Below are 26,999 nucleotides of genomic sequence, written 5' to 3' on the forward strand. Positions count from 1 at the left end.
TTGGACGGAATGGACTCAGAGGACCAGTTCTCGGGAGAGCCGGGCCTCAGCAAGCAGAGCTCGCACCAGCAGGCTGCTCTGGCCTCCCCCAGCCCAGGCGCCTCTCCTCCACTCCCGGGCCTGTGCCCTCCTGGGGCTGCCCCTGGGCAGAAACCTTCTCCTTGCTTCTCATCTGCCAACTCTTTTCTTCCCAAACAAGGCTCATGTCCCACACAGGCTGTGATGAAGGCGGAATTTCTCTTATTGTGACCAAAATCCCGCTTAGTAGATCATAAAACCCACCTGGTGGGTTGTGACCAACCTGCACGTGTGTGCTGCTTTTTCCTTAGGGGAACGCAAAAATCTAACAGAGCATCAAACACCGTATTGTTCTTCCGGTGCACATGTGAGCGCGGGAGGGTTGTAATGTGGAAATTTTTTTCCAGAGCAGGAGGAGCAATCTGAAAGCCCTATGGCAAAGCGCTTTACCCTGGAGAATGCACGGGATTCCGAGCCTCTAGCCGGGAGCTGGGGCGGCACGGCGGGGCTGAGGGAGGCATGGCCTGGGCAGAGGAGGTTACGGCTGAGGGGGGTGCGGTTACCTTTTCATTGAAAACAATAAGCAATTTTAACATTCCTGAATGAAATTATATGCATGAAAGGCTGAGTTCTAACAAAAGTTTGACTGTTATCCATGTTAATGGTCAAGATTTTAAAGTCAAAAATCTCATGTGCTCCTTGTGAGACCAAGGAATGGTAAACAGACAATTTTAAAATATGCTCTAACGGTCACCCTTCAGTTTAGTTCTGCAGATTTAAGATGCAGTCATACAAGTTTGATCATTCAGAAACATACTCAAGCCGATTCACTTAGACTTGACGCAACGTGCATGAAAAGGGGGCCGCAGGTAAACCTGCAGGCTCCGGGGAGGCCTGCATGGCAGCCTGACAGACTCAGAGGCCGAAAGTACCACTGGGGATGGTGGGAAATTAGAACTCCGAACTAAAAGCAGGCCATGGTGGGGAGTCAGTCTTTACTGTGACTGAGCTCAGTGTCTCTCTGCATCTCAGATGCCTCTGGAATGTCAGTAACCCCTTTGTCCAGACCCCTCAGAACACACCCACCAGAGCTACTGAACCCTATTGTTACTCTGTCCCGAATACCATCTGCATGTGTAGTAAATGTTCACTATCCCGTACCCCAATATAAAAGTATGTGTCTCTCTGTTTTACTCTTTATCCAATCCCAGAGGTTTCCCTGTTTTGCTTCTCCCTGTCCCCTTAATTGACCACGGGTGGATTGTACGTAACCCCCTTACACCTCCTTCCTTGACTCTAATAAAAGAGAAATACGCAAATTGCCTGTATCTCTGCTACACCCACCAGCCAATCAGGAGTGAGTATGCTAATTAACCCAACAAAGATGACAGGTTAATTTGCATATGCAGGCACGGAATGGCAGGGCAGGGTGGGACTCCTGCTATGAGGGGGAGGGTGGGAGGTGGAGGGAGCTAGAGGAGCGGTGTTCCAGCCGGAGCAGAGACAGAAGGCGGCAGCCGGAGTGAAGGCCTTGGTCCCAGGGGCCAGAGGAAAACCGGTGCGGTAACCAAGGGAAGGAAGGCCCACTGCACGAATGTTCCAGGAAAACCGGTGCGGTAACCAGGGGAAGGAAGGGCCATTGGACGAATGTTCGAGGAAAACCGGTGCGGTAACCAGGGGAAGGGAGGCCCAGTGCAGGAATGTTTCAGGAAAGCCGGTGCCTCTAGGGTAGGGGTGTCGAACTCAATCAGAGAAGGGGCCTAAATCTAAAATCCAGCCGAAATCGCAGGCCGAATGGTTTACTGAACAGTCATAAACTGACAATGTCATAAACTGACAGCGGAGTGCAGTGATGACAGCGCGGTGCGGGCCACATTGCAAGGCCTGGCGGGCTGGATTTGGCCCGCGGGCCTTGTATTTGACACATGTGCTCTAGGGTATAAAATAAGCTGCAAAACTGCCTTCTCGGGAGCCTTTTCTCAATCCGTTAAGATTTTGCTTTCCAGAAATTGCTATCAATTTGGTTAAAATTAACTCATAAAAACTCTCTCCCAGACAGTATCCAGTTTTAGGAGCTATAGGCAAAGACATTTTATTTTTGTTACTAAGTTATCTGTAACATGAACCACCTTTAACTAGAAAGCTTTCTTATACTTAAAATGCCAGTTATACTAAGTTAAGAAAACAGGTTATTAATTGGTGGGAGTTCCCCCATTGAGTTAGGACCTAATTTTAAAGTCAACTAAAAATTACAAAAGGCTTTTGTTATTAAATGCTAAGAAGATCTGACAAGATTTGATTAAGGTATAAAGTAACTGAAATAAGTTTTCACATCAGAGTTAGAATATAATGTTTGGCTTCTAATAGCTTTTCATATTATTATATGTGTATATAATTTATATTTAGTAAAAACTAGATATGCTGGCAAGATTCAGAGAACATCCAGTTCTAACATTTATGATAAAAATATTTCAACATTTAAAGGGGAAAACCTCAAGTTTACTAAACTTAAGATTTTTTTAAAGGATGACCATTTAAGATCAATGCACTCAACCTTACTAGCCACTAGGGAAATGCAAATCAAAACTACAATGAGATACCACCTCACACCTGCTGGAGTAGCCATTATCAACAAGACCACACCTGAGGTCTGTGTGGAGCGTGAAGGAGGGGGCAGGGCTCCTCAGGACCAGTGCGCATAGGGGCGGGGGGGGGGGGGGGGGGGTGGTCACCATCCTGGGCGCCCACGCCTGAGGTCGGTGTGGAGCGTGAAGGAGGGGGCAGGGAGGAGGCCCAGGGAGAAAGACAGAGCCCAGATGACAGGCGTTGAGCCCCTCCGTCTAACCACAATTCCCAACGATGGAGATAAATCCTCTTTACATTTTCTCTGCCTCTTCCTTCTTTTTTGCAGTAACTACCTTCTGTCACTTCACTTAAGAGCTCTGAAAATGAAAAAATAAAAAACAAAAAACCCCAAACCCTCCCCCAACTCTCACTTCTCTCCCCTTCCAGCCCTTAGCGATGCCAAACTTTATTCCCACTCTCATCTGAGCGGGACCCGGTCCGAGGCGCCCTGGACCACGGAGAGTACTGAACTGTATATACTGTTTGTTTCCTACATCCGTGCCTGTGATTGACTTATCAATTAGGCAGTGAGAGATTCTTAGCAATAATATGCTAGAGTCCAGTGTTTCCCAAACTTTTGACCTATGTGTACCCCTTCTATAATTTCCGTAACGCTGAGTACCCCTCGTACTCATGAGAATGTAGAATTAGGCGCAGCTAAGCACGGTGCAGTGCATATCCCCACCAAACTCCGGTGCAACATGTACCCTCACCAAACTCCTCCCGTACCCCTGGGGGTACGCGTACCACACTTTGGGAAGCACTGTTGGACCGATTTTAACAACACACTGTAATGGAAGTTGTGTGAATGGCTCTGGGCCCTTATAAAGTAAAATAAAGGGACATGAGCACAGAACCACAGCACTGGGACCCCGAGACAGTTGATCTGATAACCGGATGGCTACTGAGTGCCACGGTGTGTGTGTGTGTGTGTGTGTATACAGTGTGGATGGCTCCTATCCCCAGTGTGTGGGACAGTGCGAGCCTTCATCATACTATTTAGAACAGCATGCAATTTAAAAGTTATACTTTATTTCTGGATCTTTCCATTTAATATTTCCAGATGCAGTTGACCCCAGATAGCTGAAACTGCAGAGGCAAGACCGGGGTTAAGCTGGGGGACTGCTGCATCTGGGTAAGTTGAAACGGGCGCAGTAACACAGTGATGCCTAGATATAACGGGCTGATTCGGGCAGGGGTGTCCGTGACAGTCAGAAGGCCAGACATAACGAAGCAGGTTTTCCGAATAGGTCTGTTAAAAAATGGACAAATTAGTTCACCTACGCTGCCTTACGTAGATGTGTCTGTGATTAAAAGTAAGTATGTAGGAAAAGCTCTGTTTCACAGAAAAGCTTCCTATATGCATCACAGTGATTTTAAATTTACACCGAATAGGCACAGTCAGTGTGTGCGTTCAGTCACCTCGGATAAACAAAGGCACAGGCTGGCGTGGCCTGGCGCACGTGGAGCACGGGCCAGCGCGGATCGACTGCTGCGGAAGTCACGCCCGTGGCAACAGCCCCTTACCACGCATGAGGCAGTGTGATCGCCGGCTAACCATTCCCGAACGCTGTCTGAGCAGCAGCCTGGATTAAATATACAGACTGTAGTTGTAGGTATGTAGTATTTATTTATGTCAGTGAAATCACTACAGTACTTTCTCCAACATATGGCCTATTCGCTAAAATTGGTTAAAATAACAGTGAATTAATAACAAAAATGTAACCTGTTAATTTAATTATAAGCAAATCCTGGTTAAAAGCACTTGAAGATTAAGGGATGTTGATTTTCACATATGACATACTGACTGGGACTGCATTACAGCTAAAGTGCGTTACAGCTGAAGTGCGTTAAACCGAGGCCTGCAAAACCGAGGCCTGCTGGGCCTGGCGAGCCGCCCGGTTTGGGTGTGGGCGTGAGGTGGGAGCTGGTGGAGGGACAGACATCACCACTTGCCAGGCTAACCAGCCGCTGGGCTGGGGCACGTGTTCCTTACACCACAGGTCTTGGGTTCACCATATTCACTGCCTCAGGAACCATAACGAGAGCTCTGTGACACTGGACGGACATCAGCCCCAGCACCAATACCTCTGGCCTCGGTTTTCGAAGGCCCCAGATTTGGCTCGGGGCCCAGATGGCTTCCCTGTGGCCAGTTTCTCGGGCGTGGTTGTCAGAGACACTCCAGGGCAGCCCGGAGCCGGGCAGGCTCCTCAGTCTGGGACGATTTCAGACAAGGCCAGATCTGGTCACAGACTCAGCTCCAAGGCCGGCACTCAGCTGCTGAGTCAGCATCTACCCTTCCGTCACACGGGGCTCAGCGTGCTACCTGCCGGAGAGGGAGGACGTGTGTGCAGAGAGCCAGGCCACCGGCTGTGAGTGAGGGTGCAGGAGGCCCCGGGCCACCCCTGAGGGCAGGCAGCAGCCAAGACAGGTCCCCGCAGCCGGCAGAACTGAGTCAGGCAAAGCAGAGAGCTCGTCGGCCCAACTCCCTTCCGAGCGTCCCACTGGCAGCACATTTACCCGACGCCATGGACTCGCCGCTAGGAACTGGAGATGCTTCCAGAAGAAATCCCAGTTCCTAAACACTTCCCAGATAGCAGGGTCTTCCATGTCCCTCTCTGGGCACCAAGTTCATCCACAAAAATCCCAGCCTTATGGGCGCCTCAGCCTTATGGGCGCCTCAGCCTTATGGGTGCCCAGCAGCCCCACCCACTCTGTAAGGTCCTGAGAACAAGAGGGAGCACAGCCAGGCTGTGGTGGGAACAAGGGAAGCTGGCCTGGAAACCTTCCTCTAGCAGCTTCAATGTAGCTTTTAAAAGTGAAAACCAGTGTCTTCTCCAGAAGCTGAGTCAATCTGACCGCCTCTGACCGGGTCGCAGGCATCGGGCCGTGGGAACTCCCCGACTCAGCCTTCTCCACCCGCGGGCACCCACCCACCTCCACTCAGCACCACTCACTGCGCTGTCTTCACCGCGGAGAAAGCCCATCGCAGTCCCTTTGTGGCCCCGGGCCTGGTAGTTAATAGGTGCTTGCTCCGGTGACAAACGCCACTTCCTGTCTCACCACCACTACGTCACACTCCTCCGTCCTCCCAGACTGACCTCCGGGCACCCGCCTGTGCTGCCAGGACTGCTGCCAGGACTGCTCAGGAGCAGAATGCTGCACCCAGCAAACCTCCCCCGCCACCCGCACAAGTGCACACTAAGCCTCCCCCACAACTCTTTCTTCTTTCCCCCTTCAACAGAACTGAGACCCACTGTGTGCCCGACACTGGCACCCGGGAGGCCAGAGGCCAGGGTGGCAGGCCCAGCTCTGGCTGGGCTGTGTCTGAGGGGTCCAAGGTACCTGGTTCCTGAAGCACCCCTCTCTGCTCGCCCCAAACTGGAGTGAATGGAGGAGACTGCCTTCCAGAGTTCCTAGGCGTGTGCATCTCCCGCTGTCCCAAGTACAGGGAGCGAGGGAGGGAGGAAGGGAGTGATTGAGGGAAGGGAGGGAGGGAAGGGTGGAAGGGAGAGAGGGAAGGACTGAAGAGAGAGAAGGAGAGAGAGAAGGAGAGAGAGAAGGAGAGAGGGAGGGAGGGATGGAAGGGAGAGATGGGACTCCTAAGTTGGAAGGAGCTGCCATCCCTGAGGCAAACTCAATGTCTGGGGAGGGGCTGCCAGTTGAAGGCAGGACAAAGGAGCTGGTCCCCATCCCTAGGGCCCTCCAGTAGGCAGATGTCCGAGAACCGGCTCAGGGACAGACCCCGCCACACACTGGCCCCCGTGTCCGGACTCTGGGCTGGAATTTCCATGCTTGCTCATGAGAAGGCCCGTTCATCGGGAGCAGGCGGGCAGTAACGGGACTGAGCATTCAGTCTGAACAACATGGCTTAGAAGTATAGACCTCTCTGTCAAATGGCGACAGATGCCAATGAAAAGAATTCTTTTTAAGTTTTAAGGAACAATACATATTTAACACTCCTCAACACATACACCGGATCCATCAGCACAAGCATTTTTTAATATGCAAAAGGGTGTACCAGACATGGCAGCATATGACATTCTGCAACATTACCTAACACGTCAGCCCTCCGGCAAGTTCAGTGCATGCACCTTTCCCAGACACACCTGGTAAAACAAATGAAGGACGGCGAGAACGGGGCAGCACATCTCTGCAGGGGCCAGGGGCGGGCAAAGGCTCCCGCCGGCTTCCTCAGACCACCCTCCCGCCCAGCTGTGCCCACCAGGCCCGCCCTCGGCCAGCGGAACGTCTCCGCTCCTCGGCTCCCAGGACAGCCGTGACACTCGTGGGGCTTAGCAAGAGCCGCCATGGCAGCTGTCGTGTTTACCGCCATCCTCACGTCGCTAACCGCCTGCCTTCCCCCTGGGACAAAGGCAGGGCCAATGGAGACACAGGCGGTGCCTTCCCAGCAGAGGTGCCACATGGCTCCTCGTTCCCTGAGCGAGTGTGCCGGGGGCTCCCGCCCTGCCCTTTGGCTCCGGCAGGGACAGGCCCGAGAGGACGCTCGACAAGCAGAGCGGCCTCATCCAGGGAGCGAGAGCCCCGCTTCCGCGTCAGAGCGGGCGGCCAGGCTGGGAGGCCACATGCTGCCTTCAGAGGCAACCCTGGTCCCCAAGACGCAGGCCCTGCGTCACGGGCGGGCACGGAGGGAACGGGCTCCTGGCTGTGCTCCGGGGAGGGGGAGGAGGGCAGAGGGGCATGGAGGGAATGGGCTCCTGCCTGCAGCTCTTGGCCGTACATCTGTGTGGCTTTGTGGACGTGCCAGCCGGGACCTGCCTCAGCTGGGAGAGCGGGGACAGCCCTCAGCCTGCCTGACTTTCAGAGGACAGCTCTGGGCCAGGCTGTCTCAGAGCCCCTCCCGGCCTCTGAAGTGCACACAGCCCAGCTCTCGGCTGCACGTCACCTTCCACGGGACTGAACGTGAGGCTGTGAAAAGCCCCGGAGGACACAGGTTCGGAGCCTCCCGGCCATCTTGCTGTTCACAGCCACCACTCCCTGCTTTTCTTAGCTCTCAGATGAATCATAACAGATTGAGTGGACTTAAATCAGTAGCATAAGAACAGCTCATTTCAGTCCAAAACATCCACCTGCAAAGTTTTCAACTTAGACAATCAACTGCTTTACTCCTTAAAAAACAAAAAATGTGAAAACACCACCAAAAATGCAAAATCAAATGAGATACCCTGCAAGCAGCTGCCCGGACGGCTCCACCGGGCGGCAGCGGCCTTAGAACGCTGCGAAGAGCTGCCTGCAGGCGGCTCTGGCTCAGACTCGGGGTGCTCACTGGCTGCGCCCAGGAGCAGAGCGTGCAGCGATGAGCTATGGGGGGAGAGAGCACTGGCAGTGGAGGGGGTGTTTGCGGGGACTGACTTTTGGACAAAAGAGGCCGGAGGAAGCGGAGGCTGATGAGCAGAGAAACACTGCCCGCCTGGCTAAGCCCCCCGGAGCGCGCAGAGCAGGGTGCGGGGGCGGCTCAGGGCGGAGGCAGAGGAGGAGCAGTGCCGCCTGCGCACATGCCAGGGCCCCTGTGCTCCCCACGCTTGTCCCCAGCGGACACACAGGAACATGTAGCAGAGGAAAGGAACACAGAGCCACACCGATGTACGGACATATGGACAGGGTCTAAAAAAGAGTGCCATATGGGGAAACGCAGTCAGAACTGCACCGGTAGGAGGATTGCACTTGAATTTCTGGGCTTTCTGAGGTCACGTTTCTGTGTTCTAACACAGACTCTCTGCCAGTGACTGACCACAGGCCCCCGGAAGTCAGTGACCCGGGAACCACGGCATCTTCAAACCCGTTCTGATGCCAAAAATCCATGACACTGCCTGCCACGGTGGTTGTTGCCAAAAGTTTAAAATAAAAATGAAAATTGAACAACAACAAAAAACACACAAAACAGAAGACTAAGTAACTCCTTCATCAGAAAAGGGTGTTTTCTGTGCTCTTTAGAAAACAGACATGATTACATAATTTTAACAAGAACCAACCAAGATGCCAGCTGCTGGGAAAGTTGCTACCTGAGGCTCTTGCCCTTCCCCAGGACACACGAGGGGACGAGCAATGTGGCTTCACCACGCCACGGAACCTGCATGGCCTTCCCTTCCCCGATGGGGCGCAGACCTCACCATTTCCCAGTCCGCCCGGGCTTTTCTCCATAGCCTTCTCTTTAACACGGTCTCATTTCCTAAGTATCCTCCCACTAACCTGTTGTTAGCTGCTTTCCATTGTTGGTTCTCAATACCCGGGCGCTTATTTTATACAAAAAGAAATCCACGTCCACTTTGGTGGTCGGCACCAGCCACTGAGCGTTTCCGTGTTTTGTGGCCAATAGCGGCAGGGCTCTCTCCTGGGACAAGCCCACAGGGCAGAGTCTGAGTCAGCACACGGGCTGCACTGCGTGTCCGCACCCGGGCGGTTCCACAACAGCGAACGAAGGCCAGTGCAACCGGAGACCGCAGAGCCCTGTCTTAGCGTGAAGAGAGAACATGGTGAAGTTGAAAGTTTAAATGAAAATGAGGTCAAGTGATGAAGTCCTGCTTTTACATGTATCAGGTACAGGGCTGAGGTGTGGGCTGGAAGACTGTGGTTAGTAGCCACACACCTTTCTTAGTTCAAAGTAAAATTGTCTTAATTTTTATAAGGAAATCGAGTTTTTAAATTCACAGTTCATAACACACTAATGAGGATTAGAAATTGCCGAGGTCCTTTTCATACATTTGTTAGGTAAACAAATAAAGTAATCATATTGAGATTGTCTTACGCTTCTTACATTACATACAAACGGTCATTGAGGAGTGGTGCGGCCTTGTATTCTTTTTTGACTTGAAGAACTGGTTGCTTAGAGAGTGACTCACTTTACAAAGGTTGCTTAAGCCAGTGGTCGGCAAACCGCGGCTCACGAGCCACATGCCTGCGGTTTGCCACTCTGTTGACTAATGAGTTTGCCGACCACTGTCATATACTACCCTTCACCTCTTTGCACACAATATGCCAATTGCCTAATCCTCACAGCTTCTAACTACAAGGTAACATTTAGTCTAGTCCAGTCACATTTAGGTAGTCAACCGAGGGGCAAACCGTGGGCATGTGGCTCACTGCCGCGGTTTGCCGACCACTGGCTTAAGCGACACGCAGGAGGACTAACAGTAATTTTCTATTCTTGAAGAACATTCAACCCAAGAAACAAACTCCTTCTAAGAAAGATTCGCCCTAAAGATTCGTGTCACCTCTTACGTGGTTTATAAAATGCACAGAACACGTGAGCATCTGGCAAGCATCTGTGCAAGCGTGCTCACTCCATCTCCTCCCGGACGGCGGGCCGGGCCCTGCAGAAAGGCTGGGTCTTCCTGGACCACCGGCCCCGGGGCAGCTGGTACGGTAACAGCAGGGAGCCACCTGCCTGTGCAACGCAATTCGCACTTGATTACATATGTGCAAATACTGAGCAGACAGACACAATGATTACAGACACAAAAGCACTTCTGAGTGATGAGATCATAGGTGATTTTTTTTTAATTCTCCCCTATAAAAAAAAAGTATGCCTGTCTAAAATGAATGACCGTTTAGGTCGCAGGCACTTCAGAGACAGAGATTCTGAGAAAGCTGTGTGCAGAAACCTGCGTCGTACAAAGAACCCCACGCGACAAAAATGACGGCAACACTGACTGCGCAGTCACAGTGCGTGTCCGCTGTGGACAAAAGCGGCGCCGAAGGAAAAATCAATCTACAAGGAAGCAGCTTTGCGCCCGGGCCTTGCAGCTCCTGCGTCATTTTAATTAGTGGTCCCACTCAACTGAGTCGTAAGGAACCGGTCCGTCATTAGGAAGTGACTCCTGGGGGCAGGGGCACAATGCTCGGCGGAGGAGCTGGCCCTGGCACAGGAGGGGCCACAGCAACGGTGGAAACCCACCGGCTGTGGGTGTGGACCTGAGGCGTGACTGGGTCACCATGTCCATGCCGAGTGGCGCCATGCCCCCTCCAGCCCAGCCGAGCCCCAGGCCCCGCAGGACCAGCAGCAGGTGGCAACCAGGCACGCCCGGTCGGAATCCCACCGTGCTCCTTGGAAGCACTGAACTCTGAGTCTCAATTGTTTTTTCACATGAAAAATGATAATGTTCCTCTTAGGACTGTTGCAAAGACTAAACAAAAATGTATGTGGGCACCCTGTGCTGGGTGTATCTGGCAAAATCAGAGAGAAATCGCTATTACTGGCCACTCTGGAAAAATGCATATAAAAGCAGCTCGGGAGTCTGGATTGGAATTTTTCTGGTGTTAGCTTTTATTTGGCTTCAGGGTGTCAGGGCACACTTTCTACAAGGAACGTGGGCTGGGGCGGCCGGGGCCCTGGGACCCGGGGCCCAGCCAGAGCCACAAGCTGCTTCGAAGTGTAGGGTCTCCACTGTGGCCCCCAGGAAAATCATCGGTACAGACGTCCAGAGCCAGGAAGTCACTTACACACAGGCAGCGCATTGTGACAAAAATCTAAATTCGGCGTCTCCTGAAGTTGGGATTCATTCACTCAATGGCCTGCCCTCATGGCCGGTCTCTCCTGCTTCCTTCATTCTCCGCCGTCCTGCTGGGCACTCACTCAGCCTATACTTGTGCAGAGCCCCATCCCAATACGCTAAGGCTGTAGGTTCGACACCCAGTCAAGACATGTATAAGAAGCAGCCAATGAATGCATAAACCAGTGGAACAACACGTCCATATCTCTCTCTCTCCCTCCATCCGTCGCTCTCAAATCAATCAATAAAAAAATGTTGAAAAACAAGAAAAAACCTTTGAGTTACATGTGACTAATCCTTTCAGCTGTTCCATACCCATTCAACACAGATTTTTCCTTCAAAATCCCTCTGACCTGTCACCCGCCATTCCCACTGCTGGGCTCAGGCCCTACGCCGTCACCCCTCAGTGGCTCTGAGCTCCGTCCCCCAGCCTCCTGCGCCCTCCAGGCCCCTCCTGACCAGCAGGTGGGAACCCCCCCATCCGCCCTGAAGGTGGGCTCCTCTGTCCCAGGGGGAACCTTTTGGGGGTGTCTTTTTTCAAATGCCACCAGGCCTCGGGGTCAGGGCCTTCGCCATATGGTGCACCCAGTCACTCTGACTCCCCAACGCCCCCTTCATGCCAGTCAGCGGGCTCCCTGTCCTTCAGTGTCTCCACATGTGTTCTCCAGCAATTAAAGCCCCATTGCCTCGCTCAATACCCAGCCCAAGTATTCTTTACGTGACGACCACATCCAATGCTCACCAATCTCATGAGATGAGTGTCCCTCAGCCACTTCACAAAGGCTCAGCTCTCACAGCTGCCCAGCCGATCGTCCGGTTCGTGGCAAAGCCTGGGTTGGAGCACGGCTCCCCCAGCCGCCATGCCGCGCTGCTTCCTGGGAGACGGGAGCCTGCCCTGCATGCGGGCAGCGGTGCCCCGGGGAGCAGCAGGGCAGTGCCACTTCCGGAGCCTGCTAACGGGGGCCCGCGTCCCTCTCCCAGACAAGCCTCCTGCTTCCTCACGTCCCGCCAGGGGAAGCAGTGTCGGCCGGGCGCCCAGCTCTGACCCAAACGCCGCCACGCCGTGCTGACCCCACAGTGTCTGCAGCCCATCTCACAGCCTCTGCTACTGCTTGCCGGGGCCGTTCGGAGGGAAGGACGTGGCTTAGAAGGGGCTCCCAGGGACGGTGAGGAAGGCACCCCTGAACTCGGGGCTGGCGCAGGCGCAGGCTGCAGCACGGTGACCCGCTGTCATCCGCACGAGTCGCTGGCCCCGAGCTGAGGACAAGCATCCTCGCAGGCCTGCCCCCGTCCCACCGGAGGCCGAGCCCAGGACGCTGTGTGTCCACGCTCTTCCCGCCGCCCTTCAACAAAACCTGCGGACTGAACCCTCCACACTGTCCGGCCGGTCCCACAGGCGGGGTTCCTCCCGGGCGAGCTGGCGGCAGATGTTCTGGGCCCGGCACCGGGGAAACCTCGGAAGGAGAACCAGTTGGACATGTTTACACCAGGTGCTAGCCTCGTGTTTACGGTCCGGCCGTGGCAGATCCTCAGGGCGCCCTGAGTGCTGTGGCCACGCAGACGCCTCCCCACGCGCCACGCGAGGTCCGGGCGTGAGCTCCATGCCCCCGTGACGCCGGCCCGCTGCTTAATGAAGGAAACGCTGCGCGAGCAGCACAGGACACGGCTTGCCCTCCGCCGTGCCCAGTGTGCCAGCGGCATCCCATCACGTGGATACTGCGTGTACTTCCACAGCAAGGACCACGCCACAACCATCCAAATCAGGGAACTAACGTGGCCTGGCAGTACCCCGTGTAACTCAGGACCCCAGTTAAGTTTACTGATAGCGTTTCAGCGCTAAAGTAGAAAACGTGTTATCACTAAGATTCCCTCTCACCTTCCCAGTGCCCGTCTCTGCAGGGCCTCGCCGATGCCCAGCACTGAGCCCTGCCGTCCGCCCGGGGGTAGTAAGCGCCTCAGTGTGCGCCAAGTCCCCTCTCTGTCAGCCCATGACCGGAGTGCGCCCTGGGGAAGCCACTCGCCCTTCAGTCCTGGCCTCCACGGGCCTCTGAACCGTGTGAATCCCCGCAGGACCACCCCTCCCCGTCCAAGGGCGTTAGCTCAAGCCAGCGAGGGCAAGGGCGTGTGGCACCGGTCAGCGGGGAGGAGTCCGGCTCAGACCACAGAGGGGCCCTAACCACTGCGGTCCTCACTGCCTCGGTTGTGTCACAGGGGACAATGCTCACACCGTCAGGCCACTAGGCTCCAGACGCCTGAGGCGTGGTGGCCCCGGCTGGTGCGCTGGGAGCAGAGGAGAAGGCGGATGTGCCTTTCGGTGGAACCGGGGCCAGCACCTGGGCTGAGCCACGGGAAGAGTTTACTGTTGGGGCTGCGGTGGATTCGAGCTGTTCTCATGACGTGATACAAACACTGCTCTCAGCAGCCGGCAGGGACAGCTCTGAAAAGACCTCCAGGCCCCTCCTCCCTCTGAGGACGAGCTCAGCTAAGACGCCAGGCCGTGACTTCTGAACCAGCTCCGCACACGGAGCCCAGAGAGGCAGCCGGGCCTCCACACACCGGCCACGCTGCCCGCACAGCGGGGCCTCCGGCCACCGGGACCGCGGAGCAGCTCAGCTGCTCATGACCTTAGATAGGGGTGTCGAACTCAATCAGAGAAGGGGCCAAAATCTAAAATCCAGCCTAAATCGCGGGCCGAATGGTTTACTGAACAGTCATAAACTGACAATGTCATAAACTGACAGCGGAGTGCAGTGATGACAGCGCGGTGCGGGCCACATTGCAAGGCCTGGCGGGCTGGATTTGGCCCGCGGGCCTTGTGTTTGACACGTGTGCCTTAGGAGGATGCGAGAGGGGGTCCGGAGGATGCACATGCCCTGCCCGTGTGCAAACAGCTCGCTTTATTTAATTAAAAATGATTAAAAGAAAGGCCATCCTTCCCTAACAGATCCTTTTGTCGAAGGTGCCGCTTGCTTAAAGCGCTCAAACCAGCATGGCATGGGGTGACGCTGACTTACTGCCAGCTCAACACAGCCGAGGGGACAAGCCAGGAGGCAGAACGAGCAGAGCTGCCGTGGCCTGCAGTTACAACGTGAGCCACATTCTGGCATGGCGACGCCGGACCCGGTCTGGACTGAGGAAGGAGCAGGTTCCCACAGCAGGCAAATCGCCCACACTCTCGCCCCTTCTAACCACGGGAGACAGTTTGACGTTTGACGACTGCACCATCACCTGAGTGCATCGTAACTGACAGCACATGGACTCTGCGAGGAGGCAGGTGGCCACGGGCACTTCAGCTCCCATCTCTCCCAGCAGGACCCCTGGGAGGCAGGCGGGCTGCTCCTTCAGTGCCATGTCCCGTTCGGTCCTGAGACAAAGGAGGTCTCTCTCTGCCCTGGATATTCTTGTATTCTTTCGGGGTGCCTCCTGCTCTCTGATACTGCTCGAGGGCAGGGGAACACTCATGCTGAGGCAACAAGGTCTTTGCCCAACAAAAGCAGGGCTCTGAGCAAGACGGATCCACCAACAGAAAGACAAAGGGGAGGCGTGCTCTGGGGGTGGAAACAGGCCCTCAGACTGAGTGCCGCCTGCTGCTAACAGGTACGATGCTCAGCTACAATGTATATGTTTCCACTAATACGCTGCTGGGCACGGGCGCTTCCATGGCCACGGGTGCCTGTGTGCGGACAGCGCTGAGAGCTGTCCCTCCACAGACGGCCCCCCTCGGCTCAGCTCTCAAGGCTGATGAGCCACAGGGGAGAGCAAATAACAAACTCTGAATCTATTTGAGGAAGCACTTTCTAACAATCTGTGCTCTCCAAAAATGGAACAGGCTGACTAGACGCAGCGTTCCAGCAGAGCTGGGTGGCCATCTGTCGGGGCGGGGCCACAGCCCCAGCCCAGCCCAGCCCCAGCCCCAGCCCCAGCCCCAGCCCCAGCCCCAGCCCCAGCCCAGCCCAGTCCAGCCCAGCCCAGCCCTCAGCCCAGCCCCAGCCCCAGCCCCAGCCCAGCCCCCAGCCCAGCCCCAGCCCCAGCCCAGCCCCCAGCCCCAGCCCAGCCCCCAGCCCAGCCCCAGCCCCAGCCCAGCCCAGCCCAGCCCAGCCCCAGCCCCAGCCCCAGCCCAGCCCAGCCCCAGCCCAGCCCAGCCCAGCCCAGCCCAGCCCCCAGCCCACACCCCAGCCCCAGCCCAGCCCCAGCCCAGCCCAGCCCCAGCCCCAGCCCCGCCCCAGCCCCAGCCCACACCCCAGCCCCAGCCCAGCCCCCAGCCCAGCCCAGCCCAGCCCCAGCCCACACCCCAGCCCCAGCCCAGCCCAGCCCCAGCCCACACCCCAGCCCCAGCCCAGCCCCAGCCCAGCCCAGCCCCAGCCCAGCCCCAGCCCAGCCCAGCCCCCAGCCCAGCCCAGCCCCAGCCCAGCCCCAGCCCAGCCCAGCCCCAGCCCCCAGCCCCAGCCCCAGCCCAGCCCAGCCCCAGCCCAGCCCCCAGCCCACACCCCAGCCCCAGCCCAGCCCAGCCCCAGCCCAGCCCCCAGCCCAGCCCAGCCCCAGCCCAGCCCAGCCCCAGCCCCCAGCCCCAGCCCCAGCCCAGCCCAGCCCCAGCCCAGCCCCAGCCCCCAGCCCCAGCCCCAGCCCAGCCCAGCCCCAGCCCCAGCCCACACCCCAGCCCCAGCCCAGCCCAGCCCCAGCCCAGCCCCCAGCCCCAGCCCCCAGCCCACACCCCAGCCCAGCCCCCAGCCCAGCCCCAGCCCAGCCCCAGCCCAGCCCCAGCCCCAGCCCCCAGCCCAGCCCAGCCCCAGCCCACACCCCAGCCCCAGCCCAGCCCCAGCCCAGCCCAGCCCCAGCCCAGCCCCAGCCCACACCCCAGCCCCAGCCCCAGCCCACACCCCAGCCCAGCCCCAGCCCAGCCCCAGCCCACACCCCAGCCCCAGCCCCAGCCCAGCCCCAGCCCAGCCCCAGCCCTAGCCCCCAGCCCACACCCCAGCCCCAGCCCAGCCCCAGCCCAGCCCCCAGCCCCCAGCCCCAGGGCTGGCTGGGGCGCCGGCCTCCTCCGCGGACACAAGCTCGCGGCACTGGTCACAGCTCTGGATTACGGCTTGTGAAAAACTAAACACTGGGCAAAAGCTGTGGTGAATAGTTTCCATTTGAAGCTCTGTCTTCTCCTAAAAACTGAAGGAAAAAATAATGTATTCAAGGGACTTTCTAGATAATTCAGAAGGCTTGCTTAGCCTTATTTTACTTCCCAGTGTTTCGTTCTGTTTCTGGGCATTTCATTCTGTGCTGGAATCTTTTTCTTGCTTTTTAAAAAAATATGTTTTATTGATTTCAGAGACGGAGAGGAGAGAGAGAAACATCAGTGATGAGAATCTTTGATCGCTGCCTCCTGCACGCCCCCTACTGAGGATCAAGCCCACCTCCGGTGTGTGTCCCGATGGGGAATCAAACCGTGAACTCCTGGTTCATAGGTTCATGCTGAATCACTAACTAAGCCAAGCCGGCCTCCCTCTGCACTAGAATCTTGAGAATATATTTTTATAAAATGGATAAGAAAACAAAACAACTCAATAGTGTTTAGTAGATCAAAAAAAAATTTTTAAGGGCACTTTAGCAGGTAAAAAGTTGAAATTGGAAAAAAAATTAAGCTCAGGCACTTTTACAGGTTTCATCTATTCATGCAGCCTACTTTTCTTTAAGAGTTATAAGTAGAGGACATGTTTCTTCCCCGTGCCCTGCTTGGAGAACAAAGACAAAGGGATGCCAGTTTAGGGGGGCAGAGTCAGATTGCTCGTGAAAAACGGGGTTTCTCTATCAGCCTCAGAACCTCAGACACTGGCGAGCTGGCGTGACCCACACTGGCCTGCATTCCGCTTCTCCTCCAGTCCTGGGCGTTACCTAACCCACAGCACAAAACACTGCAGCTTTAAGTGGTTTTGAAGAATTAGACTTTTCAAGATTGCATAAAATAAAGACAAATATTCTGCAATACCCACTGCATGCATGTATAATGCTCACATTCTCCTGTCACACTCTCTCCTACATGAAAAAAACATGCTCTTGTTAGAGAAACAAAGGAAAAGCTCAAGTAAACACACCTGGGTGGTCATACTGACTTGTTTCACTAGCACATGCTGCAGCGATAACCAGCAGCCTCAGACACAGCCCCGGTACCATGTGAGGAGGGAACTCTGGCTTTGTTGAAGGCAGGTCGGTCCAGTTATTCTCAGGAAGGCAGGCCCTCAAAGCTACTTTTCCACATACGCTGAAGCAATAACTACTGCAAGCAAGCCTGACACACATGCAAAATACAAAGCAAGGTTGGTCCCTTCAGTTCAGGTGAGTGCAGTGGGCCCTCCCATCTGTGGCCGGAGCAGAGACGATGTGGGAGGGAGTGGCTGAGGCCACCAGAGCCAAGCCCCAGCCACCCTCACCTGGGGGACCCCCGATGGCCTCGGATATCACAGTGGTGCTCGCCCAGCTGCCAACCGAGCGAGCTGCCCGGGTCTGTGGTGCGAGTCACCCGGGCCCTCTGCTCCTCCCCTCCTCCCCTCTGCACAGAGCCGATCACAGGGGGCACTTCCCGGGGGGAGGGGGGGACCGCCCTCCAGGCCCGGCCGCAGGTGGGCCGGAGAGGAGCAGGGTCAGCTTTCCCCAGACTCCACACTCGGCAATCTCACCGAAGGACCAACATGCCCCCCCTCCGCCCTGGTCTCTCTCTCAGAGATTAAGAAGAAGACAGCTAGAAGGATGCCAACATTTAAAACGCACTTTTTAAAATCAGAAACGATGAACACTCTCCCAAAGAGCGCCCCGGTCCTCGCTCTAACGGGGTCCCGGCCCCGAGCACTCACCCAGCGTGTCCTTCAGGTTCTTGACCAGCGAGCCCTTCTTCAGGCTGTTCTTCCGCTCCACGTAGTTGGACGGCACGTAGCCCGTGCGGTTGGCGGCGTTGCGCACCCGCCACCAGGTCTTGGAGTCATCCAGCAGCCACAGGCGCTCGTTCTTCTTGATGTCCAGCTCCTGGTCCTGCTGGGCCGTGTAGTCCCACTTGGCTATCACGATGACCTCCTCTGTCATTTTCATGGAGTCCCTGCGGAGAGCAGCTCGTCAGACCCGCAGACATTAACACCCGGCGGCTTTGGCTGCTCCAGGGTGGGAGCCCTCAGCCCAGCACGGCCTTCCTTCCACGGCACCCCACGTCCCTGTCAGGTTCCTTAGAACCAGCAGCCTTAGAAACAGCTTAGCCTGGCTCACTGGGGCTCCTGCACGCTTTGCCAAAGACAAAAGCGGTTCCCCAGATATTCTAAGCAACGATTTCATAACTAATGTGTTCATCTGATTAAGCAACTCCAGCTCTGTATACCCGATGTGTACATCCCCTGTCTCAGTATATGCTGAATTTTATGAATATATTTAATAAGAAACACACACTCCAGCTCTTCCTACAAATTAAAATGAAAGCAACGTGGCGTCCTGCACTGGATCCTGAAGCAGAAGGAGAAAGTGCGGGAGACCCTGTGACCTTCCAGGGGAGCGCAGCCACCGGGCGCTCAGCATGCCCCTTGCTCGGCGCTGCCAACGTGCCGTGGGCACGAAGATGCTGACACCAGGAGAGGCTGGGAAGGCGGAGGAACATGGAGTGCTCGGCACTACCTCTGCGGCTTTTTATAAACACAGCATTACTCCTGAAACCTGCAAATGGGTGTTTACAGCCGCTTTGTGCACAATCGCCAAAATGTGGCCGCAGTCAAGGTGCCTTCAGCAGGGGCGCTGATGAGTGAACGGCGGTCCATCCGCTGACGGAAGGACTCAGCGATAAAAGGAATGAGGCGCCAAGCCCTGGAGACACGTGGGAAGCCTTCGATGGGATCACTGAGTGACAGAAACCCCGGAGGCTGCATGGGGTCTCTCCCATAGAGGCTTTTTCTACCAAGCTTAGGCAGGCTTCTGAATCCCCGTCCCAAACCAGCCGTGACGTCCGTACCTCCTGATGCACCTTCGCATCGCTCAGCTTTAACAAGAACCCGGCTGCGTGGGTTTAGCCGGAATCCGCCCGCTCAGCCAGCCTCGGCTGATCACCCGCCGCCTCAGGAAGAGCCCGGCTGCCCTCTCCTCTCCTCGGGGCTGTGCGTGCCCTCTCCCTCCTGCTCCAGGCTGTGACCCTCTCCTTCCTGTGCCGGGAGCTGGGCTCAGTCATCACCCCCCTCACACACACACACACACACACATACACACACACACTCCCATGCAGCAGCCCCCGCATAGTCCGCCTGTCCTGCGTGCTTCCCAATGCCGTGACTCTCTCTTCCTCTAACATAGGGGTGTCGAACTCAATCAGAGAAGGGGCCAAAATCTAAAATCCAGCCTAAATCGCGGGCCGAATAGTTTACTGAACAGTCATAAACTGACAATGTCATAAACTGACAGCGGAGTGCAGTGATGACAGCGCGGTGCGGGCCACATTGCAAGGCCTGGCGGGCTGGATTTGGCCCGCGGGCCGAGTGTTTGACACATGTGCTCTAACACTTCCACTGCAGGCGGCGGGGTGAACGGGCAGAGCACAGACCTGGCTCAGGGAAAACTCCGCACGGTATCCAAGTCCCGTGAAACGCGCGGCACCGAGAGTGAGCTGTGCCACACGGTTCCTAAGTGACAGGCGTGTTAACAGCCACAAAGCACGGAGCAGTGGAGTCCGCTCTGGGAGTAAGAAGAGCAGAGGGACACCTGAGGACTAAGACGAGAGTAACCCCAGCTGTCTCAGCGGCGCCACACTTCTCAGTCATTTCCCAGCAAGAAAATCCAGTATTCAGTCCTTCAATGGCTAGAAGTTTCCTCAAAACTAGAGAGAAGGAATAGTGGGAAGACCACTCACTAAAACCCCGTTCCTCTCTGACAAAAAGGAGTTCCCGTGAGGCGACCTGTGCACTCGATGCCTGGAGGCATATAGACACGTTAAGATAACACAGCGCTTTCTACCAGATGCTGGAGAAGTTTACAAGGAATGCACAGTCTCCCCCGTTATACATTAAGTTCAAAACTTAGGGATGCCAAAACCAGTTTGGCTCAGCGGGGGAGCGTCGATCTGCGGACTGAAAGGTCCCAGGTTTGATTCTGGTCAAGGGCATGTACGTTGGTTGTGGGCACATCCCCGGTAGGGGGTGTGCAAGAGGCAGCTGTTCGATGTTTCTCTCTCATCGACGTTTCTAGCTCTCTATCTCTCTCCCTTCCTCTCTGTAAAAAATCAAATACATTAATAAAAGGCTAATATGCAAATCGACCTAACAGATGAACGACCAGTCACTATGATGCGTACTGACCACCAGGGGGAGCACTGCTCAGGCAGAGGCTGGGCTCAGCAGTGAATACAGTGGTGGTAGCCTTTCCTGCCACTATGGCAGCACTAAGGATGTCCGACGGATGGCTTAGGGGCTTCTGGACTGGGAGAGGGCACAGGACGGGCTGAGGGACCCTCCCCGCCATCCTCTGAGTGCATAAATCTCATGCACTGGGCCTCTAGTGTTTAATGAAACTTATGCATAACGTACACGCCAGCCAACAGGACGAGCTCACTCGACACTCGTGTCCTTCAGGCAGACAACGACCTACTTCCAGAACCCATGCCCACCGCTGTCTCCATCCTGACCCGGCTTCCTGTCGGCTTAGATTTTGAAAGTCATAAGGTAGTTTTGTTTTGTTTTACCTGTTTGTTTTTTAATACTAATGAGAGCAATAATAGGAATGGGACTCAAAGAATATCCCATTTAAATCCGGGTTTGTTTCTTAACTCCACAGTTTTCAGGAGTTTCTAACAAGGACAGGGCAACACGAAACACCAATCAAAGCAACGTGTTCACCTCCTGCAAGACGCCAGGTGCGGAGCTGGCCGGGCGAGGCTATGGCGGTGCACGGGGACCCCCGCGGGAGCTTGAAGAATGGGGTGCCTGGGCGCCCGGAGCAGCGAGCAGCGCTCCAGGAGCGAGGCCTGCGCTCGGATGTTACAACCGTAACCATGACGGCCGGGGCAGGGACTGGAGTCACGGCTGCATGCCTGGTCGCCAGACTCGCGGCCGGAATGACCCCTCAAATGTTCGGTTTAGGAAGTAAATGTGAGCGTATGCCGGAACCTGACACACACCAACTCACTCAGTCAGCACCGCTCCCCGTTGGAGAGGGGGTGCCCTTTGGAGACAGGGCCAGAGCCTGAGGGACTTGTTAAATGAGTCCGGACTGGAGCCCAGGTCCACCGGCTCCCAAATCTGTGCTCTGTGCTCACTCTGGGGGGTGGGGGGTGAGGGTCCAATGTGTGGCCTGTGATTTATAGACTTATTCCAAACAGGAAGTCTGGGATTCCAGGTCAGCGAGTAAAAAGGTCCTAGGCAATGGCTGGCTGCTCCTTGGCTATGCAATGGGTTTGAACCTCTTCTGAAGGACTGTGACAGCTGACTCATACGGGTCCCAGCCGTCACTGAGGAGCCACAGCTATTTTTCACAGCAACCGCCCATTTCACGTTCCCTGGCCGTAGTTCCGGCCTCCCCACAGCCTCACCGTGTGCTACTCTGGTGTGTTACAGCAGCCATCCTGTTGGGTGTGAGGCTCATAAAGTTTCTTAAGTGAACCTGCTTCTTACTGGATCAAAAACACGTTTTTACTTTATAATAAATCTACTCCCCTTGCAATCTTTTTAAAAGTGGGCACCTTTCTTTTTCCATCCTTATAGCCAGAGTCAAGTACCAACCCTCATTAAAGTACATTCAGAAAAATGCCTCAAAGTGAGACTTTATCAACCAGCACCTCACTGTGCCCATGGTGCTGAGCGAGGTGCCCGACACCCCGCGATCCGAGAACGGAACTCCAGGCCGGCACCACGCATCGTGCCACGGCCCCTGACAGAGCAGAGCCGGGGCGCTGTGCTCCAGCTAAAGCTGGGTACGCTGTTCCTCACTCCTCACTCACAGCCTGAGTGCCCACGCTGCCACCTCTGCCACCCACCCTGCTCCTCACCCCGAGGCGGCTGTGGAGGAGGGGTACCTGCGTACCTCACTTTGGAGAATCGCCATCAGTTTAATAAGCTACTTTTATCACACAGTATTAATGGCGAAACAAATACAATTCAAGTAAGCACACTGGAGTTAGAACCGACACTGTCTGAGGCCAGCCTGCAGCACACCACAGGAATGCTGTGACCGGACAGATGTAAGCAACGGACAAACACCCACAAGCCACATTCCCAGAAACAGTGGGAAGTGGCCGCCAGGGGCTGTGGGGAGGGAGAGGCTGGTAAGGGGTCCATTCAGCCGTGAGCCCTGAGGGCCCAGGTAAACACCGGCTCTGCGGCTGGTAACACGGTATTCTACAGTGACACTGGCTACGAGTGGACTAACATGCTCTCACCAGAAGAAGAGATGAGTAAGTGAGGTGAGGGATGTGCTAATTAATAGAGGTGATGGATATGTTAATTAACAATCCTTTCACACTGTACACATAGCAAACCACCCAATGTACCCTTCAAACACCTTACAATGTTAGTGATCCATCTACCTCAATAAGGCTAGACTTAAAAAAGAAAAAATTACCCATCTTTGAAAATGAGCATTGCCCTAGCTGGTTTGGCTCCATGGATAGAGCGTCAGTTTACGGACTGAAGGGTCCTGGGTTCGATTTTGGTAAAGAGGACATGCCCGGGCTGCAGGCTCGATCCTCTGTAGGGGGCATGTGGGAGGCAGCCGATCAATGATTCTCTCTCATCACTGATGTTTCTATCTCTCTCTCCCTCTCCCTTCCTCTCTGAAATCAATAAAAATATTTTTAAAAAATAAAAAATAAAATATGCATTGATCCCTGGTGAAACCTGACCTGCTCTGAAATGCAGTGCCCTCAGACAAGGTGTGCCTGCTGCTCACCAAGCACACGGACAGCCAGCATCCACTTTCAGGGGTTTACTAGGCATATTTTTTCCACAACCAGAAAAGAAGTTGTAATTTTTATAATTCAAGCATCTATTTCATAAACATATAAAACATAAATGTCATGAGCTTCCTCAAGTCTTACTAATGAGTTCAGCTACATTAATCAATAACTGACCTTTGCCCTTACCACCTATTATTCATAATCGCTGCCTAATTCTGAAACATACCAGGGTGAAATGAGCAGCACAGTGACCCGAAAACACATTCCGCATTGCCTGGGCCTCATACATGTCGAATGTGACTAACTTTTAGTCCTGCAGGTCTGCATGGCGTATGCCCAATCCCCAGCACCCTAGGCTTCCGGTTTCCTAGTTGATGGGAACCCTCAGTGCCTGGCCCTGGGGAGGGCAGGGACCCCGGGACAGCGAGGGCACAGGCTTAATCTCCGCACAGACACCTCTACAAGTACTTTTAGAAAAATAAACACTAATATAGATGCCAAGTGTATGCTGCTTTTAAGGAAATCTCCCCTATCACTCAAGAAAACGGAATGAGGAAATCAAGATCTCTAGCATATGTACTATTTTTACAATAAATTTTATTTCTCAGAACTGTTTCAGTTTCCCTGAACATCTTACATCACTATGATACATTTGTTACAATTACCAGGCCGACAGCGATACATTGTTAACCAGAGTCCACAGCTCACACAGATGTCCTTAGTCTTCTAACGCCCGCCCTGTAATCCAGGACCCCGCTCCGGACACCACACCCGGTCTCCAGCGGCTCCCCTGGGCCGTGACGGTCAGACCCCCGTGTGCCGATGACCCTTCGGTTCTGAGGACTGCAGGCGGGGGCTTGCAGACGGCCCTTTAGTTGGGATTTGTCTGATGGTTTCCCTCCTAAGATGGAGGTTCTGGGTTCAGGGACAGGAGAGCACAGGGGGAAAGTGCCACAGTCACTGCGTCCCAGCAGGGCCCGCTGTGAGCATGACGTCACTGCTGTGGGCATGACATCACTGCCATGCCACCCGATCACCTGCTGTGAACATGACATCACAGCCGTGTCACCCGATCGCCTGCTGTGAGCATGACATCTCTCCCAGACACCCGCAGCTCCTCGCTCCCTCACTGTGTTCAGGCCTCTGTTCAGATGTCACCCCCTTGCTCCTCCTCTTCACCACACCCCATCCCTGACTACATCCCACTCTGCCCAGCGCTCTCCCCTGCTCCCGGCCTGCCATGGCTGCTGCCACCTGCAGCCCCGCTCTTTCTCTCCCACCTCATTGACCATACCTCACCCACGTTAACTGACTGCTCGTCCATTTTCTCCCCCTCCATGCAATTCCTTGAGGGCAGGACTCTCTCCTCCCAACAGAGCACTTGGCAGGGCTCCAGTCAGTGATGTCCGCAGCCTGTCAGTGCAGGCCCGCTCACACCCCACCGCAGCCCCTGGGCCCCGCACGCCCCACTGTGGCCCCGAGGCCCCTAAGGCCTGCACACACCCCACCGCAGCCCCTGGGCCCCGCACGCCCCACTGTGGCCCGAGGCCCCTAAGGCCCGCTCACGCCCCACCGCAGCCCCTGGGCCCCGCACGCCCCACTGTGGCCCCTAGGTCCCTAAGGCCTGCACACACCCACCGCAGCCCCTGGGTGCCGCACATCCCACTGTGGCCCCGAGGCACATGTATGTTCCAGCCCGGCCCGCGAGGCCCGCACACGCCCCACCGCAGCCCCTGGGCCCCGCACGCCCCACTGTGGCCCCGAGGCACATGTATGTTCCGCCCCGGCCCACGAGGCCCGCACACGCCCCACCGCAGCCCCTGGGCCCCGCACACCCCGCTGTGGCCCCGAGGCACATGTATGTTCCAGCCCGGCCCGCGAGGCCCGCACACGCCCCACCGCAGCCCCTGGGCCCCGCATACCCCGCTGTGGCCCCGAGGCACATGTATTGTATGTTCCGCCCCGGCCCGCGAGGCCTGCACACGCCCCACGTGCTGCGCATGTGCTGCCCACGTGCCGCCGAGCCTCCGCCACAGCCCCTGGTGTCCGAGCTCCGGGGCGGAAGCCTCATGTGCCGCTGGATTCAAACGTCAGCGGCCTCCTAACCCAACCTCACCTGTGCTCCAGTCACTGCCATTGCAGGCTAAGGGCTCTCTGAAGCCGGGGGGCGGGGGAGGGGGGGCGGGGAGGGGACTCCGATTGAACATTTACGTGTCATTCCGCTGAGCTCTTTGAGCACAAAGGGGGAAGCACATGGGCATACACAATGTCCGTGAAATGCAGATCAATGAAGAGCGGATCCCCCAGCTCTCCAGCCACGGACCAGCACAGCGACAGGAAACGGAAGATCTGTGCAGAGCTCATTAACTGCTGAGAGGCAGTCTAAGACGAGACTGTACTCCTGGCAAAAATTACCTGGGCTCTGCCAACAAACTGCCAGCGCTTAACCACCGTACTACCTGCCGACCTCTTTAAGGACGGGCTGCTGAACACGACGAACCCTGCCCGCGGAAAGGCCCCGGGGAGCCGCAGGAAGCAAGCTCCGGCCCGTGCGAGCCGAGTCCAAACGCAGTGCCCACGCCCGGCGCCCACGCCGGGACCCTCGGGGGGCGGAACCCTCCCCACGGAGCAGAGCACAGGGAAACGCGCCGGCAGAGCCCGCTGTCAGCAGCGAGAACATGATGGAGAGCTGGTGTCTGGAACCGTGAGCGCCCTGCAGTCAGGCAGAGACCCACCACGCAACTGAAAAGCAGGCGAGAGGCAGCGCCCTGGCCAGACGGCAGCACCGCGGGGAAAACGCCAGGCCGCCGGGCCACAGGCACCGGGCACAGCAGCTGCCTGTCACACCGGGGGACATGAAGACGCTGAGGGGCCACAGGCACCGGGCACAGCCAGCTGCCCGTCACACCGGGGGACATGAAGACGCTGAGGGGCCACAGACACCGGGCACAGAGAGCTGCCCGTCACACCGGGGGACATGAAGACGCTGAGGGGCCACAGACACCGGGCACAGGGAGCTGCCGTCACACCGGGGGACATGAAGACGCTGAGGGGCCATAGGCACCGGGCACAGGGAGCTGCCCGTCACACTGGGGGACATGAAGGCGCTGAGGGGCCACAGGCACCGGGCACAGGCAGCTGCCGTCACACCGGGGGACATGAAGACGCTGAAGGGCAGGAGGCCTGGCAGAGGGAGCTCCGACAGCCGCAGAGAGAGCGGAGGACGGTTCAGGTAGCAATTCGCTCCAGTTCCTGGCAGGAGAACGGGCAGCCGTGAGGCAGGGGAGCTGCCCGAGCTCAGGACAGTGCTGTGTGCCAGTTCCAGGAGAGAATTAAGTGCGGGTCACAGGAGATGCTTGGGTGGGTCTGCGGCCCCCGCCCAGCCCTGCACAGCAGTGGGACGAGGCAGCTCCTCTCAACCACGTCAAGCAGCCGAAAGCCAAAGGACCACCTCCCACCTGGGTCCATCCTCACGAAGCCCTGACACGCCGCCGAGAAAATCCTTACACTTATGCATGCATGTGATGAAACTAGTTTTAAAAAGAAAGGAACTGAATGATTGCGTAAACAAATAAATGCGAGAGAAAAGACGGATTTCCCAGGAGAAAATCCCATAACTCTAGCGCAGTGATTTTCAACTGACCTCTGTGCGCAGAGATTGTCGAATAAACAAAATGACAACAGCCAACACAACAATAGCCCTCCGGCATGCATGAACCACAATTATACCTACTTTTTGGTCAGATCAGCAAAAACCACATTTTTGGTGTGCCGCAGAATTTCAGTAACTGGTTTGTGTGTGCCACGAGATGAAGAGAGTTGAACATCACGGCTCTGGACTAATGAGGAAAAAACCCCAGATAAATCCCAGCTGTGGGACATCTGATAGGTCCTCCCCAAGACTGTCAAGATCATCAGAGACATGCGTGGTTTGAGACAGTCAGGCTGGG

The 26,999-nt window shown here is 55.9% G+C and overlaps 1 protein-coding gene across 3 annotated transcripts in view; it reads right to left on the reverse strand.

The window, feature by feature from the left end:
- Positions 1 to 26,999, reverse strand: part of NCK2 (NCK adaptor protein 2) — a 115,763-nt gene that overhangs the window by 22,087 nt on the left and 66,677 nt on the right. For all 3 annotated transcript variants that reach the window (XM_084900914.1, XM_084900912.1, XM_084900913.1), the window contains one exon: positions 17,993 to 18,231. In XM_084900914.1, the coding sequence (XP_084757040.1) occupies positions 17,993 to 18,224 (232 nt within the window). In that variant the 5' untranslated portion in view covers positions 18,225 to 18,231. The remainder of the gene's footprint in view (positions 1 to 17,992; positions 18,232 to 26,999) is intronic.

Source organism: Pipistrellus hanaki (genome assembly GCF_964339955.1).
Source record: "Pipistrellus hanaki genome assembly, chromosome: 12".
Taxonomy (NCBI): domain Eukaryota; kingdom Metazoa; phylum Chordata; class Mammalia; order Chiroptera; family Vespertilionidae; genus Pipistrellus; species Pipistrellus hanaki.